We start from the raw sequence: 17,818 nt of genomic DNA on the forward strand, positions 1-17,818 counted from the left end.
TGTGTCACCTTGGCTGGCTACTTTTGGAGTCTGATGGAGTGCATCATTCATGGGCAGGTGCACAGGAGGTGGACGGCTGAAGAGCTGGATGCTCGTGAATATTCATGCTGGTAAATATTCTGCCTTCGTGACTGATTGACAGCCTCACTGGGTACACATGTCTCTTTTCTTTGACCATTTTTATCTTCCCTTTTTCTCTCTCCTTGCAGGTAATTGGTTCTGGGGCTTACTGCATGGTAGATTCGTTCTCTCTTTTTCTTTAAAATTGCTCTCAGCAATTGCCACAGAGAAATCCAGTGCCATTATCATTCATGTTCCCTGGTTTTGCTCTCACTGAAAGCTTTTCTTCCTATCTTCTTCCTATTCTCATTACTCTGATATTTTACAGTGTTGCGGTTTGGTATTATTCCTTTGTCCTGGCACTCAGTGTGACCGCTCAATTTGGAGACTAACTTATCTCAACTCTGTGGTTTTTTTTAAATTTTTTTTTATGTGTGTGGATGTTTTGCTTGCCTGTATGTCTGTATCACATGCATATCTGGTACCCCAGGAGGGCAGAAGAGGGCGTTGGATCCTCTGGAACTAGAGTTACAGACACTTGTGTCCAGGAACATGGATCATCTGGGTCTTAGCCACTAAGCCATCTCTCCAGTCCTTAGTTTATTTTTTATAATTAATTCAATGTTTAACTAGTCTGCTGATTTTCAAATATTTTTTTTTTATTCTCCTCTCATTGTCTTGTCTGTTTGGAAACAGGTTGGCCTTGTCTTTGTGCAATCCTCCTGCCTCTGCCTCCTGAGCCTTAGCATTGCAGGATTACAGGATGGCAGCCACCGTGCCCCCCTCCCTGTGTTCTACTTTCCAGAAGGTGTCCTCACCTTTAACTTTTGAACTTCATATTAAAATTTTATTTCTGCAATCACATTTTAAAGTTCCAAAGCCTTTCCTTGTGTGTCAGCATCTCCTTTATTGCAGTGAGCAGGTCAAGGATTAGCTTCCAGGAAGAAGAGTCACCTTTTCCACTGTGGCAGGAAAGGAAGAGGACAGACGTGGGTGAAAGACACTGTGTAGATGAGGTGGCACGGAGGTGCAAGCTTTGCTTCCTGGGACACAGCTGGTGAGGCCACAGAGGAAATGACGGCAGAGGAAATGGTATAGGGGGGTTGAGGAACAAGTGAAAAAAAGCTGGAGCCAAGCTCTGTAAGACCCAACTGCTCCTTAGATAGCCATGGGAGTTCAATTCACAGAAGCCTGAGGCCATCAGTCTACCTAGACACCAATCTGTCCAGTCTGCTGAGTTCCTGCAGCAGAGGAGAAAGCTGCACTCTTGGGCAGCTCCATGGCTGGTATTTCCCTGGTCAAACAGATTGGAAGGGCAGGGGGGCAAAGGTGATAAAGATTTTGATGAGACAGCCACAGTGAGAACATGGCATTCCTAGCATGTTCCCACCTGCTTGCACACTCGTTACTGTAGAGTCGAACCCTCCAGGCTGACATTTCTGCACGAGAGCTTCATGCTAATTTTAAAACTGGAGGATCCATTGAATTCTCTGGCCTGGACCATCTATATAAAATTTCAAGTTATCAGACCCCAGGAGTTCTTATTGTTCATATTTTTAATTAAAAAAATGTGTGTGTTTATGTGACTATGGATGGACGTACATATCTGTGGTGAGTGCACTGCACACGTGGTCAGAGAGAGAAAAACCCATGTTAGTCATAGGCCTCATCAAGTAGACTAGTCTAGCTGGCCAGTAAGCTTCCAGGAATTTGAACTTAGAACTTCAGCTTGCTAGGCAGGCATTTTATTGACTGAGTCATCTTCACAGTCCTGTTGTTTATACTTTTCTTTAAGTGGAGGTTCATTTATTCAGCAGATATTTACTGAACACACACTTCTATGTGCCCAGCAGTGATTATATGAGTTTTCCTTGTATGTATATCTGTGCAGCATGTGTGTGCCTGGTGCCTGAAGGGTCAGAAAAGGGCATCAGATTCCCTAGAACTGGAGCTACAGTTGTGAGCTGCCATGTGGGTGCTGGGTCTTCTGTGAGAGGAAGTGCTCTTACCCACAGAGCTATCTCTCCAGCCCTGGCTGGTTATACTTGTAAGAGCAGGTGTATTGCCATTAAACGGTTACCATCTTCTCTTTTTTTCTTCTTTGTTTTTTGTTTCTCAAGGCAGGGTTTCTCTTTCTCTGTGCAACAGCTCTGGCTGTTCTGGAATTCATTTTGTAGACTAGGCTGGCCTTGAACTCAGAGATCCATCTGCCTCTGCCACCTGAGTGGGGTGGGAGAATTGTCTGTATTCTGCCAATCATGTTTTAAATAAACGCTGATTGGCCAGGAAGGAAGTAAAGGAGGGTCAACCAGACGGGAAGTAGAGGCAGGGCGATGAGAACAGGAGTATTCTGGGAAGAAGGAAGCTCTTCCCCCAGTCCTGCCCAGACCACGGAAGAAGCAAGGTGTAATCTGCCTGGCTGAGAAAGGTACTGAGCCATGTGGCTAACATAGATAAGAATAATGGGTTAATATAAGCTACAAGAGCTAATAAGAAGACTGAGATAATGGGCCAATCAGTTTTACAACTTATGGAGATCTCTGTGTGATTTTCTTTGGGGCTTGCCGGATGTGGGGTATCAGGCGGGACAGAAATCCCAACAAGCTGGCCCTCATATTACACACCTGAGTGATGGGATCAAAGGCTTGCAACACCACTGAATGTCTCTTTTTTTCTTAACAATAGCATCTCATGTATCTCAGGCTAGTCTCAAACTCACCATGTAGCAAAATGGCCTTCAGCTTCTCATCTTCCTGTCCCCATCTCCCCAGTGCTGGAATTGGAGGGGTACACCCACAGACCTGGTTCATGTGGTGTCGGGGAACAATCTTGAGCTTCCCGTGTGCTAGACAAGCACTCTACTACACAGCCCTATCTTCAGCTGACACCAAATCCCGCAGCTCCGTATCTGGGATCCTGAGCTCTTGGTGGAATCATCTGGGCTCATATTATGGCCTTCAGCACCCCTGCCTCTCCAGCTCTGCTGCCTGCAATACAGATAGGCTCTCTCTTAGCCTAGGGCTACTTTATACCTGCAATACAGATAGGCTCTCTCTTAGCCTAGGGCTACTTTATACCTGCAGTTGTCCTTAGTGGGCACGCCGTAGCGCTGGCATCTCGGAAATCAAGGTGTCTTCACTGCAATTTGGGGTCCACCCTTATAGATTCATATAACAGCGATCAGGGCCTCCTTTCAAAAATATCCGGCCCAACGGCATGGTGCCCAGCTCTCTGGAACCCCGGAACAAGCTTTCATGGCCCTGTCACTCTCCCTTCTCTTATGCTTGCAAGACCAGTGCCATGTGAATGATCCTGCCAAGTTCCCGTCAGCCTGAGATACAGTCTGACCCACTTTTGCCACAGCCTCTGTTTACCTTGGTGGTTGAATATGAGACATTTTCCGAGGCAAGTGTTCCTAAGCAGGGAATCCCTTCCACCGTGTTCTCAATTTGGCTTTCTCCTTTGAATGCATTTTTTTAAAAAAATTTATAAGCTGGATCTTTTACATTTAAATTCAGATTTTCTAAGAAAGTGGTTCTTAACCTTCCTAAGGCTGTGACCCTTTAATACAATTCCTAATACTGGGGTAACCTTCAATCATAAAATTATTTTCATTGCTACTTCATTACTATAATTTTGCTACCATTATGAATCATAATGTAAACATCTGTGTTTTCCAGTGGTCTTAGGCAACCCCTGTGAAATAGTCAACCTAAAGGGGTTGCAACTCCACAGGTTGAGACACTAGGACCTCTACCTAGCAGCAGAGGGAAGGAATTGATTTCCTCAGACATGGCAGCACTGATGTTCACCTGTGTATTCTAGGCATTTCACCACAAAAAGAGAAATAGACTCTGGCTGCAGACTGTTCAATGATGTGAATTTATTTATGTTGTTACAATACACAGACAAATCATAATGTATTTTCTTTGAAATGTTTCCTCTCTCAAGAGTCACTTTAGTTTAAACCAGAGGATTTTCTTTAAGAATGCACACACACACACACACACACACACACACCAAGAACAAACATGTAACTCCATCATTAGCACGTGTGAATAAGGGTGGAAACAGGCTTCATTTTCAAACCCTGGGGCCATTCTCTCTGTCTTAGAAATTAAACAGAAAGTTCATCCCTATCCTAGGCCAGGGCTGGGCAGAGGCTGGAGAAGCCTGTTGGGGACAAAGTGTAAGCGGCTGTGTTGCTAGAGGCCAGGGCACAGGGTGTCAGAAATAGCCACCCACTCCCTCTTCTCCTGTGCTCCCAGGTCAAGGTGCAATGGTCTCATCTGGGGACACAGTGGGTGGTGGAATGCTCAGAAGGCAGATTTCTTTTGACTTTTTTTACGATTTGATTTCTTTCCACAGTGTCTGATATTAATGCAGAATAGCTGAGGTCTCAGGGTTGGGAGGCCTGCGAGCCCTCTTCTCCAAGGCCTTTGGTCCATCTGGCCTTTCCCACAGGTAGCTGTTACTGGCAGAGCTGCATGGCAAAGGCTGTTGTCCCTCCCCTTGGGAGCTGTGTGGTCTTACGGCACCAGTCAAGAACACAGAACATTTGCTGCCTTCTCAGAACAGTCAGTGTGTGACTGGGCAGACTAAAGACAAGAAGACGACAGGTTCCACAGCAACACAGACGGTTGAGACAGCAGGGATTGACTCCTCTTTACTCCCAGCAAAGAGGCAATGATGTCACATCTGTCAACCTAACCCTCCCTCCTTCCCCCTTGGCCGGTCTGGCGCAGTGTTCTCCCAGAAAAGTTGTGCTCAGTCACCCTTGAGGGCTAAAAGGAAAAGGCAATCCGAGGCTCTGTTGAGGCTACCTGGGTGTTAAATGGCTCTCCCCCTAGAAGGCCTACAGAGGGGAGGTCTCCAAAGGGCTAAACCAGGAAATCAACAGACCCTTTGTTTTCTCATTTCTGATGAAATAATAAGGCTCCATAGCTTTAAAATAGCCCTTAATATTCCCAACACCGCACCTAACACCTATACCTGACAGAAACTGTTGAGTGACCAACATGTATGTGTACACACACACACATACACACACACACATGACTTACAAGTGTACTGCACTGGGGGATGACCCTGCTCTTCAGCCTGCAGGACCACCTCGGCACCAGATGAAGCTTGGCACTGGCTTCTACCTATGGGTAGGGTGACTCCTGCTGGGCTCTGGTGCTCCCCACATAGGCGGGGAGGTGAGTTTGGCAGTAATTGAGTGGAGACTGAATTTCCACTTGGACAGAAAGGTCCAAGTCCCCGAGTCCCAGCAGGGACCCAGCTGGCAGTGAGAGGCAGTTAGAGAGTGGCAAGAAGGGCGCAAGTGATCAGAGAGTTCAAAGACTGGAGAGGGAAACCTTTCCAACTCTCTACTGTAAGTGGCCTTTGTTAGACTCAAGAGCAAAATGAGAAATGTTTAAGGGACAGAGTGAATGTGATGTCACAGGGGTTGTGTGCTAGACAGTGCTGCACTCTCTGGCCAGGAGGCTGGACTGGCAGGGGCCTCTCTCTCTTGTGTAATGTCTTGGCTGAGATCCACAGACACAGACAAGATGTTGCTGCCACCTTGCTGTCTAGAGATACCCTTCAGGCCAATGACTCCAATGTGTCTGGCATCCTAGTCGGCACTGCCTACCAGCATCTTCCCCACAGTCAGCAGACTGCACCTGCTGGTGTCTAGGCAGCATCAGGGGACACGAGCCCCATTTGTTTTAACATGGGCTCCATCCATCTGTTCACTCTGCTGGAACCAAGCCCTGGAAGTGGCCACTCCAAGACTGAGTGGTCATCAACGGAACATGTCCAGGAAGGTGCCTTGGCTCTGGATCTCTGCCTAGAGGCAAAGGGGAAAGACAGCCAGGGGCTCCCAATGGGAAGCTCCCATATTTCTGAGACTTACACATCTACAGGAGAAGAGCCATGGGGTCTGGATGGACCATGATAGGTGCTGCCCAGGAACCAGGCAGCAGAGGAAGGGTATGCAGCCATCAGTAGAAAAGGAGGAGGCACCTTTTATGTATAAATATGAATGCTGAAGTTATGGTCATTTCTTAGAAGGAGGAGAGAAGCAAAGGAGAATAAAACACAGAGATTCCAAAAAAGGACACAGGTCTGAGTAGAGGATGCCTACTGGACCCAGCTCCTCCTAATTCCTAAGACAATAACCAAGGTGACTGAAGATGCAGGCTGCCCCAGCCAGGATACCTGCATTCCTTTCTATCAGTCAGGCCTCAGTTAGTCACGCCATCACTGGAGCACCCTGGAGACAAATGGACTCCAGGACCGAGGGCCAAGACTCCCTTGCCCGGGCTCGTCTGCTCCCAAACACCCTCTGGGAAGGGCCAGCCCTAGTCAGACCGTGAGGACAGGGGTGCAGGAAAGGAGCACCGACTGAGGAGAGAGCCTGGCAAGGGCGGGAGGAGGTCCCACCTGGCCAGTCACTTAAAGGTGTCATCAGTGTTTTTGAACATGAGAATGGCGTTATAGATCTTCAAGGCTGGGCCCAGCTTGACACTCATGATCTTCACAATGTCCGCCTGTGTCAGCAAAAGGAAGGCCTCGCCGTCAATCATCTGAGGGGGCGGGAGAGGGAGGAGGAAGTTGGAAGAGGAGGAAGGGGGGGGCAGGTGGGAGGAAGGGAGGGGCAGAATGTGAGGTGGGTATGGGGAGGGGAGAAGGGGCATGTGGCAGGTGGGAAAGGAAGAGGGGGTAAAGAGGAAGGACAAGGGAGGGAAAAAGAAGAAAAGGAAGACGGCAATGGGGATGGAGAAGGAAAGCAGCACAGCCCGGTTCCCGCCATACACATAGAGCTTCTCTTTCTGCTAACAGGTCTGTGACACGTCTACACAGCGTCTATACTGGAAAACCCTCCCTGGAGCCCTTACAGACAGTAGCTTCGAGAAACCAGCCACTATACAGATGTGGGACGTCGTACTTAACGCAAATGTGAAGCTCCTTGTTTGAAAGTCATTAAGAATTTCAGAATAGTGACAGCAGAGCACAGAGCCAAATGCCAGGTTCGTCTAAGCACAGGGCGCAGGGAGGCTGCCCAGGAGGCCAGGCAGGCTTGTGGTCTAAGTAGTTTCATTCATTCATCGTCCTTCAAAAATGCTACCTGGGCTCCTTCTGTAACCGGGGTAACAGCCTCCATATCTACACATGTGATCTAGCATTTGTGAAGTGCCCACAGCCAAAACAAAACAAAGACAAGAGAAGAACCATCACAGTGCCATGGGAGCCCACTGGTCAGTCTCAGTGCCACTGGCGGCGAGCTGAGCAGATGCTGCATTCTGAGGGCTGCGTCACGGGCTGCACTGTTACCTCGACCTTTTCCCGCCCCCAAATCAGAGAGACAGAGAACACTTGGACCTAAAGAAGCTTTTGGATCTGATTCCTAGTTTAAAATTTTTCCTATTACAATCATTTGTTTTGTGTATATATGGGTGTGGGTGCAAATGTGGATGTGCACATGTCCCAACATGCATGTGGGGGCCAGAGGACAATTTTTGGGAGTCAGCTCTCTCCTTCCATCATGTGACTCCTGAGGATCAAACTCAGGTCTTTAGGCTTAGTGTCAAGCACCTCCATCTGCTTAGCTAACTTGCTAGTCCTCACTTGTAGACTTTTAAAAATGTCATGAGAAAAAAATAAAACTAAAAAAAGAAGAAAAAAAGGTTACCTTCCTAGAATGGAAGATATTTCAGGGCTATATAAAACCTGAAACAATTGTTAGCTCAAGAACTATTGTTTAAAACGTTCTGAGGTAACAGGAAATGCGGATATGGGCAGGGTGTGGATGGCCTGAGGAGCAACCACCGATTGTGGTGCAATAACAACACTGTATAATGTCACGAGTCACAGCCCTCGGGTGACTCATGATGGTGCCTGTAATTTAACAACCTCATGCCAGGGCAGACAAAGCAAGTGTGTGGAAGGCTGATGAGCGCACATTCTAGTCAGGGCGGAGAAAAGTCAGTTGTGAGGAGGGAGGGAGGGAGGGAGATGAAGAGAATAGAGGAAGGAGGTTGTATGGGACTCAGGAGGGGAAACCATCTAAATGTCCATGAACAGGAGGCCTGCAGCCTGTTCATTAGATGGAGAGAAACTGAGAGTGTATTCAGCACTACACAATAGGTCCCCCCAACACTACAGGGAACGAAGAGAGAGACCCACAGCGCCACTGCTGTCTGATTCCACTGCATAATTTAAGAATAGGCAAACCCAGCCTATAGTGCTATAATCCACAGTGCTAAAAAAGGTTCAAAGATCCACAGTGCTTATGTTTTGGGGTGGGGACTGACCAGCAGGGGCTGAGGCAGAACTTTCTGGTGTGATGGGAATGGTCTGTCTTGATGGAGGTGGATTCAAGTACACAATTCATAAAACCTGTGGTGTTGGGTGCTCACCTCAGTCAGTTCATCTGGGCATGGTAGGGTGAAGGGCATAGCTACTGAACAGTGGCTAAGAACAGCCTTGGCTTGCAGGAAGCTCTGGGCTCAATCCTCAGCACCAAAACCAAAACAAAGCCAAACCAAACCAAACCAAATCAAACCCCAAACAAATGAAAGTGAAACCAACAAGCCACCCATGGAGCAAGGCATTTGCTCCACGTTGGTCAGAAGGTTCTAGAAACAGGAGTCCAGCTAGACACTCAGACAAGCACAAATAAGATCAGCAACACAGGGGGCAAGACCAGCATCCAGACGGGAAGAGGCAGACCGTGCTGGGTCTACAGACATCCATCTTTCTTAATGGGCACAGATTTAGGCACCTGAGCCCACAGTGTGCTGGGGCAAGGGACTGCTTCTGTTGATTTGGAAGGAAGACTCAAACACACTTGAGGGCTCCTCCTACTGTCAAACTCTACAGATTAAGAGAGTCATGAAGAAAGTTCTTTATTTAGGGGCAACTGTGCACACAAAGTCAGATTACCATTTCTAGAGGTCTCACCCGCATTGGGCTTTTGGTATAGTGGTGGGATTTCTATATGATTCTATAATGTTGCTAGATAGACGTACACACATGTCAATGATATGAGTATGTAGCTATACTGCAGTGAAGACTCACTCCTGGTTTCTAAAGTTCACAGTGACCTGCCAGGCAGCCCTCGGTGCACTTGCTCTGCCTCCATCTTAAAAGCGGGAGGATGTGGGCTCGGAGACAAGCGGTTCAAATGGGGAGAGCTAGGATTCCGGCTCAGGCTGCCTTCAATCTGACATTCGTTTTCCCATAACCCACTGCTTCCTATCTTCCCTAAGCTCTTGGGCATTAACTTTCATGTGTTGGGATCTCTGCAAAAAATATCTACACCTACGCCACCCAATATCTGCTTTGGGGTTCAGTGGTATGCAGGGGTGCAGCTCAGTAGTGGAGTATCTGCTTGGCCTGGCTGAAGCTGTGTTTGCTCCCCAGCACCCCAAACTGTGAAACGCTTCAATTCAAACGGCCCCGGGGAGGACAGCATAAGAGCAAATGGATTCCTTCTTCAGGACACATCTTTCTTTCCAAAGGGGATCTGAACACAGTGTCTCCAAGCCGGGCCACAGTCCCTACACGATTTCTCAGACATGGGCGACTATGATCGGTCTTGCCTTGCAGGACATCAGAGGTCCCTCTCGGGCTCGGGTAATGCTGGTGAGGGTAATGGATTTCCGCCATCTCAATGGCAGGAACTTTGTCTCTGTCCCTCTGAACTTGTACCTTACCTCATCTTTGAAGAGGCGTGCTTGGTCCTCAGAGCCCGTCAAGGTCAGAACGAAGCCAAAGACCTTGGAAATCAAAGGAGACGCGTTAACCAGGGGATGGGATCCAGGGGAGGGTAAGTCTACATGGTCTTGGGGCCCCTTAGACTACGCCAGCAGTTTCTTTCTTATTAGCCTTAGGAAGTCCTCTTGTCTTTGTATGGTGGTACATGAGGGAAGGTCTCTTGTTCCTTAAAGTATGTCTGTCCTGCTAGAGTCCCAGCTTGAGTGACAGGACCCACCCTCTCTATCCACCTTAAGAGGCCTGATTTGGTCAGCCTTGCTGTGCAGCTAAAGGGGCTGTGCATAGGAAGGATGAGCCCAAGGTGGAGGCTGTGGGGCGTGGCATGAGGCTCCATCTGAGCCAGCCCTAGCCTGAGCCCCCTCCTAGGGTGTGGTTTAGCGAGCAGGAAGAAGAGGGGAAGAGGCTAAGGAAAGACTCCATACCTCTTCAATGGTCCACTTGGAGACCGTGGAGGCTGAGATACCTGCCACTCCTGGCAGGAGCTTGCAGTGCTGCTCCCAGCACAGAGAGAATGAGCGATCGGGGTGGGTGGCCAAGGTGGACATGAAGAGGGACTGGTGCACCACACTGGGAGGAAGGGCTAGAAGGCAGAAGCAGAGAGCAGTGGGCTAGCACTAGGGAGAGCTCACACTTATGACACAGGGGACACTGGCTGGCACAACAGACAGGGTGAGGACCCCTTCTGAAAGCCTACAGAACCACGTGGGTGAGCTGGTATGCTGCTGGCCAGATGGGTTGCTTGCTCCCAGACTTCGGCACCCACTGTCTGGAGTAACTCCAGCACTTTGGGCCTTGTGAGGGTTCTCTCTTGGAGCTAGGGGCATCAAACAACCCTTACATTCAAACAAGTTCATCTCTGACATCAGTAATGAGTTCTGTGTCCTTTGTGAAGCCCTTTTGGATTCTGAGCAGGGTCATTCTGGCCCCAGAGAATGAGTTCTTACCAGCTGTCCAGCCACAGGCTGCCATCACCTGCTTCCCCATCCACTCAGGAATTCCTGGCTCAATGAGTCAGGTGACCGATGCTACTGTTTGGCTTCCTCTTTAGCAGGTCTGGCACTCACCTGACTTTACTCAGTTCAACTGCTGACAACCTGACCCCTTCCTCTGCACTAGGCCCAGGGGCTTCAGGCAGCTTGGCCACTCTCCTGGAGGCCTACTGTGCCCTGGTCCACAGTTCTGGCTAATTGCTCTTTTGTAGTGCTTGCTGATAACTCTGGATGCAGGATGCAGTACTTCCGGCGCCGTCTTCTCTACAGCAGCCTCTGCCCGGTACAGACTATTCTGCCCCATCTCACTCCCTAGGCCTGAGCCTCGTGGCTTCTTCAGCTCCTCATAGTCCCATCCTGGGCCTTTGGGATCCTACCACAGGCCCGCTGTCACTCTCCTGCAGCCTCTGCATCTCAGTCCACAGTTCCAGCTGTGACCCAGTGACTGTGCCTCCCCTGCCTGATCGTGTTTTAGGACCGTAGGTAAATACGGTACCCTGGGTCCTATCTTACTCCCCAGACAGAGCCTGCCTCTAGTGAGCAGCTGCCGCACTGCATTTAACCATCTAGCCACACAGCTAGAAGGTTCTTCCAAAGAGGTGACTCCTGTGGGACCTGGCAATGAGCACAACAAAGGACCAGGTCATGTTCCCTGAAGGGACGGGCACATGTGCATCTGGACCCTGCATCGAGGTCTACCATAGATGTGTGAGGAGTCTCCTCTAGAAGGGGTAGCTGTGGCCAATGTCCCTTCCTGGTTAAAGATCTGCTGCTACAGCAGACAGCCATCTGTGGAGATGAGTCCCTGAGATGCCTTAGGGGCCAGGGTGAGGCCTGAGTCCCTCCCTTTTCCTTTGGCCATAGCTGTAACCACTGGAAAGTCTGACTTCTGGGCTGGAGAGAGGGCTTAGCAGGTAAAGGTGCGTAAGGTACAGGCTGTGTAAGCCTGAGAACTTGAACTAGATTCCCCAAACCCATATAAAGGTGGAGAGAGAGAACAGACAGGACGAAGTTGTCCTCTGACCTCCACGTGCACACCATTGGCATCACTCAGTCCCCCAACTCCCCAAACCCTCCACGTTCAGTCAGGAGGTGCCCTCTGGTGGTTAGAATGTAGTCCTGCACACGGGAGCTGACCAAAGTACCATGGCAGGCAGGAGAGAGGCCTACTATAGCCTGACCCTGGCTGGGATAGCTTCCTAGGAGGACCCAGACGTCAGCCAAGATGCTTGGCATTCAGACCTGAGGCTACAAAAACTATCTTCTGTTTCCATCAGGAGGAAACAGTGAAGAGAGAAGCCGGGGTGGGGGGAGTCTTCCAGGCACGAGCTTCCGACTGGTGTGCAGTTAGCTGTGCTGAACACACCGTGCTGTGAGCTCTTATTATTCTCAGCATCTGACTGAGGATGCCAGGCTCAGGCAATCTGGTGTGAGACACCAGGGATGCTACACAAGACAGAGCAGCAAGGGTGCAAGCAACCAGTGGTCTGTGCACTGGGAGAAAGGTCCGAGAAGAAAGCAATCCAGACACCCGCAGCTCCAGAACTGTGAGGTGAGTAAGTGCCTGCTCTTCAGGCCACCCAGTAGTCTGTGGTATGTTGTTACATAAATCCACGCAAATGAACCCAAGGGGAACGGGCACTGACATGACATTAGGGCACAGGGCTTTAAGCCTAATGCCATGTGGCAGATATCAGGTCCAAGTTTGAATTCCAGCTCAGCCCCTCAGAAGGTGAATGACCCGGGGCAAATGATTTTGCCTCTGAACCTCCCATTCCTCCCTAGTTAGACAGTGTAGGAGGCTGGAGAGCGGAAGAAGGCAGTTACAAAGTGTTCACCACAGGGCCTGGCTCAGTGAATGGTAATAGTAGCCACCATGGCCAGTTCAGCCAGTGACTCCCAGTGCTCTCAAGTGAGGAAAGTGGTTTGCTCAAAGTCATACGACTGATAGCCATGGTCTCCTGAGGAAGCATAGAATAAGGAAAAGAGCAGGGCCATAGCTCCACCTTGTGGAAACCAAGCCCCCCTCCCCCTCCACAGACTTCTAGAAAGCCTGCAGGACCAGAAGCCTTGGCCACTCAAGGCCTCATCCTATGCTCTTGCCCCTGCGCTATGCACCCAAACTCCTCAAAGCAGTGGCCTCCTTTCCAGCGGCTCTCATTCCGCTGCCCTGGTATCTGGTTCCATCAATCACAGGCCCCCTGCTCAGCATCCTCTGTCAACTGGACTCACTCACCTTGGAAATCTTCTTGCGGACTCTTGCGATACTTTGGAGGACGTCCAATCCTGGAGAGAGAGGGACCGGGGCCGCAGCAGAGGATCAGTAGCTGGCCCAAGAGGACACGAGGCCCCACACCCGTGAAGCCCAGGACCTGACTCCCTGGCCTTCGCACCGGCCATGTTGGCGGGGCTTCTTCCTTGGGGACAAATTAGACAGGTTCTTCTTCCTGGCTGCCGTTTCCGAGTCGGACAGCTCTGCTTTCAGCCGACTCTGGTTCCTCTCGGCCAGTGGGCAGCCAGAGAGGCAGTGGTGAGCCGTGAACTTGCCTGTAACGTGGCCAGAGCCATCACAGCCAGGAGTGGGGCACTTCCTGGGGAGATGAAGGCTTTAGTTGGGTGGACCCACTTGTCTCTACCGAGTTGCCCCCTGTAACCTTGGCCCTGGGTCCTGGGGAAGGCTGATGGGTCTCGTTCCACAGCTGTAAAGGGCTCTTCCCTGAAGGATACCTGCTTCACTCTGGGCCTCAGCTGTTACTTTACTTACCGCTGGTGAAAGCTGTATTTGGAGGGCTTTGTGTGGGGCGGGCTCCTGTGGCTGAGCGTGGGGCAGCTCCCAGGCGAGGCAGAACTGGATTCTCTGGGCCCTACAGGGGTAAAAGAGAAGTCAGCACGGAGTCCTGGAGACAGAAGAAAGAGACAAAGAAGGGATAGTTTCCATGTGGTGGGGGGAGGGGTCAGGACCCAGAACTAGTTCCTTAGAGACCAGGCCCTGAGCCAAGCTGTGCCCATTCCTGCCATTGGGTATCAGCTATCATTGGGGAAGGAAGGTTTGACTTTTTTATACTTTGCTGGGACCTGTGGGCATGTCTTGGTTTAGTGAGACAGGAAGTCCTAAGGGAAGGGGGCTAGGCATCCCAGGTTCACTGCAGGCACTGGAGCCCTGGGAGGGCTGTCAGAGGTCGGTGGAAAGGGAAAGTTAGCAGCGGGTCCTGGGAGTACACACGGAGAGGGGGCTCCAGGGGATGTCCTGTCTTGGAGCACCAGCCTGCAGGGTGGATGTCCGGGTGGTCGGCGTCGATCCAGAAGTCATAGTTGTGACTCCAGCCATCAAAGTGGAGCTGGGAAAGAAAGGCCCTTGGGGGTCAAGTGTTGTTCTTGGAGCCCAACTCAGCCAGGAGGTCCTCTGGGCTCCGAGATGCTCTCTATGCTTAGGCCAAGATCCTGGAGATGAATATAGGGGCCATCTACATAGTAACTGTTCTCAGCCATGTGTTTTCATCTCCATTAAATCCCTGTGTAGGGCAAGGGTTATTAGACCCATTTTACAGATGATAAGATTAAGGCTTGTATAGAGGAAAAGGGATCCTTCCAGGCCTACAACAGTGAATCACAGATAAGGAAAGAAAGGTCTGGGGTCTTCAGTTTCCTAGTTCATGCCATGCCCTTGACCTCTAAGCATTCTAGAGAATTCCTGTCCCACTGACCTGTCCACTCCCCCAGGCCTAGGGTCCCAGAGCCACCTTTATCCGATGGTCCTCCACATCTTCCACGCTGGCTACCCGAATCAGTGCTGGGTTCCGGCGGTCCACAGCCTCCAGCTTCATGTTGACCAGGAAGCTGTGAGGGGGTCTCTGTGGGGAGACAGGTGCTTTGAGGCTAAGGTCCAGCTCTGAGGAGCTGAAGCTCCAGGAAGAGAGCCACAGGGAGGACTATCTTGGCAGAGGCCCTCCACTGGCTGACTGACAGGACCACGTCTTCCTAAGCTCAGCTCTAGGAAAGGCGAGAGTCAACTTACCACTTTGAAGGCCCAAGTGGGCACAGCTGAGGTCCCAGTTTCTTCTAGATATTTCTCCCAGCAGAAGCTATCAGGGTCTGGATAGTCTGGAAGGGAGGTGAGAGCAATAGCTGAGCCAGCCAGGTGGCTCAGGAAACTCTGTCCCCAGTTGGGATCAAGAACATGGAAGGAAGCCAGGGGTGGTGGCGCCAGCCTTTAATTACAACACATAGGAGGCAGAGGCAGCCGTATCTCTAGGAATCTGAGGCCACCGTGGTTGTGAAAGCCAGTTCCAAGTTAGCTAGGGCTACACAGGGAAACCCTGTCTCAAAAAACAACAGCAACAAAACAAACAAAAGAACATGGAAGGGGCAGAAACACCTGGAGAAGAAACTTCCCCCATGTGACTGCGACCACAATTAGATGCTTGCATATGTCTAATGTCTAATCACCAGGGCAGATGGTTCCTGGTGAGAACTAAGCCCACGGGACCACAAGAGCGCAAGGCTGTTGGAATCCCAGCTCTCATCACTTAATGACCCATTGCTCTTAGTCCTAGTCAAACCTCTGCTACACTTGGGCCAGCGGTGGTCCCAAGTGAAGGACAAATGTCCTTTGTTTTAGACCCCTGCAGGCTTGAGGGAGCCATCTACCTTTCCTTTCCTAAACCCCAAAGGTCAAGGCTCCAGGCCCAATCTGCTCCCTACTCTGTCCTAAAGGGCCTGCTAAGGAGGTGCAGGGACCGAGTCTCCCATGCTGAGAGACAAGGAGGGAGTGAGGGCCCGGCCTGGGAAGGATGCGTGCTCGGGCAGCCTCACCTTGTGGAGGGGTGAGCGGCTTTCCATGCTTCTGGCACCAGCCTACTGGGTGGATGTAGGGACTGCTGGGATCACACCTGAAACCCAAGAGTACGCCATTGTCCTAGGAGAATGGGGGAGGGCTGAGCCTGCTGTCCCCACAGCATGGTACCGGGGACTTCCTCAGCCTCCTTCTTGGTGAGAAGGACATGGGTGATTAACATTGGGTCAGAAAACTACCACATTGACTGAAAACTCTATCATACCATAAGAGCTAATAAAGATTTCTGTTGTGTGTGTGTGCACGCGTGTGCCTGTTCACACACCTCTTAATCAAGATATTTTGTGATGAAATAGGAAACACTGAGCTTTGTAAACCATGACTCAGCTCAAATCCAGGACAGCTAACTAATCCCCCCTCCCCAAATCCAGAGCAATATCTGAATAACTGGGTAGGGCCACATGGTGTCTGAGGTCCTACATGGGATGCCTCTTCCCCTGGTGCCTCTTCCCCAGCTGTTTCCAGTACCAGTAGTCATAAGTATCATCCCAGTTGTCAAAGTGCACCAGGAAGCGGCCATCTACCACATCGGTCACACTGGCCACACAGACGAGGGATGGGTTCATGCGGTCCACAGCCTCCAGCTTCATGCCCACCTGGAAGCCCACTGGGGAAGAACTCTAGGAATAAGAAGAGGGCAGTCACAGCCAGGGCCAGGGTGGCTGGAACTAGCCCAGAGCTGCTAGCCAACGTAGTAGCAGGTTCTCTGCATGGATTGCCTGGGAGTGGCAAGTGGGCACGAGGGAGAAATAGCCAGGGAATGAGGGTTGCTCTGGGCCACTCAGGGACTTCTGTCCTCCAAGTGCAATGACCGTCACAAGCTTGACTTGTGGGAGAAGGTCAGTGACTGTCAGGAGGCTATGTATTTATCTAAAAGTCCCAGCAGACTGAGGATAAGTCTCCCCTACCCGAAGGAGCCTTGCCAGGCTCACCCGAGGCAGCTGGGGCAGTAGTTGGGTGGTGGGGGAGAGAGCGCTGATGTGTTCCAATCCCTGAAGGGAGCAGGGAGTGGCCAGGGAACTAGTGTTGACTGGGTGGTTGCCGCAGAAGCTTCAAAGACAGCACTTCCTCATCTCTAAGCGCCTGTCTAAGACCGTCATTCTCCTCCTAGAAGTGACATCTGTGACCCGGGACACAGTGCCAGTTAATGGCAGGGCCAGAGGTCAAATAGTTGACTTAAAAAATCTGCATTTCCTGGCTGGACAATGGTGGTGCACACCTTTAATCCCAGCACTCAGGAGGCAGAGACAGGCAGATCTTTGTAAATTCAAGGCCAGCCTGGTCTACAGAGTGAATTCCTGGATAGCCTGGACAGGGAAACTCTGTCTTGAAACAAAGAAAAAGAAAGGGGGGGGGGGAGCTGGTCTCTGACACAGACACATACATACGTGCACACACACACACACACACACCAATAACATTAATAATAATAATAATTTGCCAGGTGGTGGTGGTGCACACCTTTAATCCCAGCACTTGGGAGGCAGAGTCAGGCGGTCTCTGTGAGTTCAAGGCCAGTCTGGTCTACAGAGCGAGTTCCAGGATAGGCTCCAAAGCTACACAGAGAAACCCTGTCTCAAACGCCCCCCCCCAAAAAATAAGTAATGTAAAAAAATCTTCATTTCCCATGACTAGGAGGTGGGTCCCTATTAATTGCCTGTTAACCCCAAAATATAGTCTCTGGGGCCGGACTGGAACGGGAGAGTAACTGTCCCTGTCAACAGCATGATGGAGTCCCTGACCCTTCAATGTGGTCATGGTGGCAAGGGACACTCTACTACTAAGATGCACGTCCAACCCCCAGTATGGAAGTATTTTCAACGGGAGCTCCCTGTTTCTCAGACCCTTTGCTTGGGCTTATGCGATACTTAACTGCTCTGAGCAGATTAACACCAGGAGGTGAGCTGGTTGGGGTGTGAGCAAAGGGGAAGGCTGCCAGAACAGACTTTGACCTCATTCCAATGAGGTGCAGAGCAGACCAGAGGAAAAACATCTGAGCCGTGACGAGTTAGTGTCCAGGCTGCAGCAGTCGGCTAGGCCTCTGGGGCATGTATGGGGGAGGATTCTGCAGCTCAGAATGCTATGGTTTGTGTGTCCCCAAAGGGTCCTTTGCTAGCAGGGGACTGAAGGCCCCTGGCTAGTCATGGAG

The 17,818-nt window shown here is 50.6% G+C and overlaps 1 protein-coding gene across 1 annotated transcript in view; it reads right to left on the reverse strand.

Annotated features, from left to right (window-relative positions):
* Positions 1-3,946: 3,946 nt before the first annotated feature.
* Positions 3,947-17,818, reverse strand: part of L3mbtl1 (L3MBTL histone methyl-lysine binding protein 1) — a 33,583-nt gene continuing 19,711 nt past the window's right edge. Inside the window, exons 14-24 of the mRNA XM_087911047.1 lie at positions 16,138-16,289; positions 15,630-15,706; positions 14,833-14,918; positions 14,558-14,668; positions 14,041-14,155; positions 13,582-13,681; positions 13,211-13,408; positions 13,054-13,103; positions 10,251-10,408; positions 9,768-9,830; positions 3,947-6,635 (exon numbers count right to left, since the gene is read on the reverse strand). Coding sequence (XP_087767173.1) covers positions 6,501-6,635; positions 9,768-9,830; positions 10,251-10,408; positions 13,054-13,103; positions 13,211-13,408; positions 13,582-13,681; positions 14,041-14,155; positions 14,558-14,668; positions 14,833-14,918; positions 15,630-15,706; positions 16,138-16,289 — 1,245 coding nt within the window. The 3' untranslated portion in view covers positions 3,947-6,500. The remainder of the gene's footprint in view (positions 6,636-9,767; positions 9,831-10,250; positions 10,409-13,053; positions 13,104-13,210; positions 13,409-13,581; positions 13,682-14,040; positions 14,156-14,557; positions 14,669-14,832; positions 14,919-15,629; positions 15,707-16,137; positions 16,290-17,818) is intronic.

Source organism: Myodes glareolus, chromosome 10 (assembly GCF_982192425.1).
Source record: "Myodes glareolus chromosome 10, mMyoGla1.1, whole genome shotgun sequence".
Lineage (NCBI taxonomy): Eukaryota > Metazoa > Chordata > Mammalia > Rodentia > Cricetidae > Myodes > Myodes glareolus.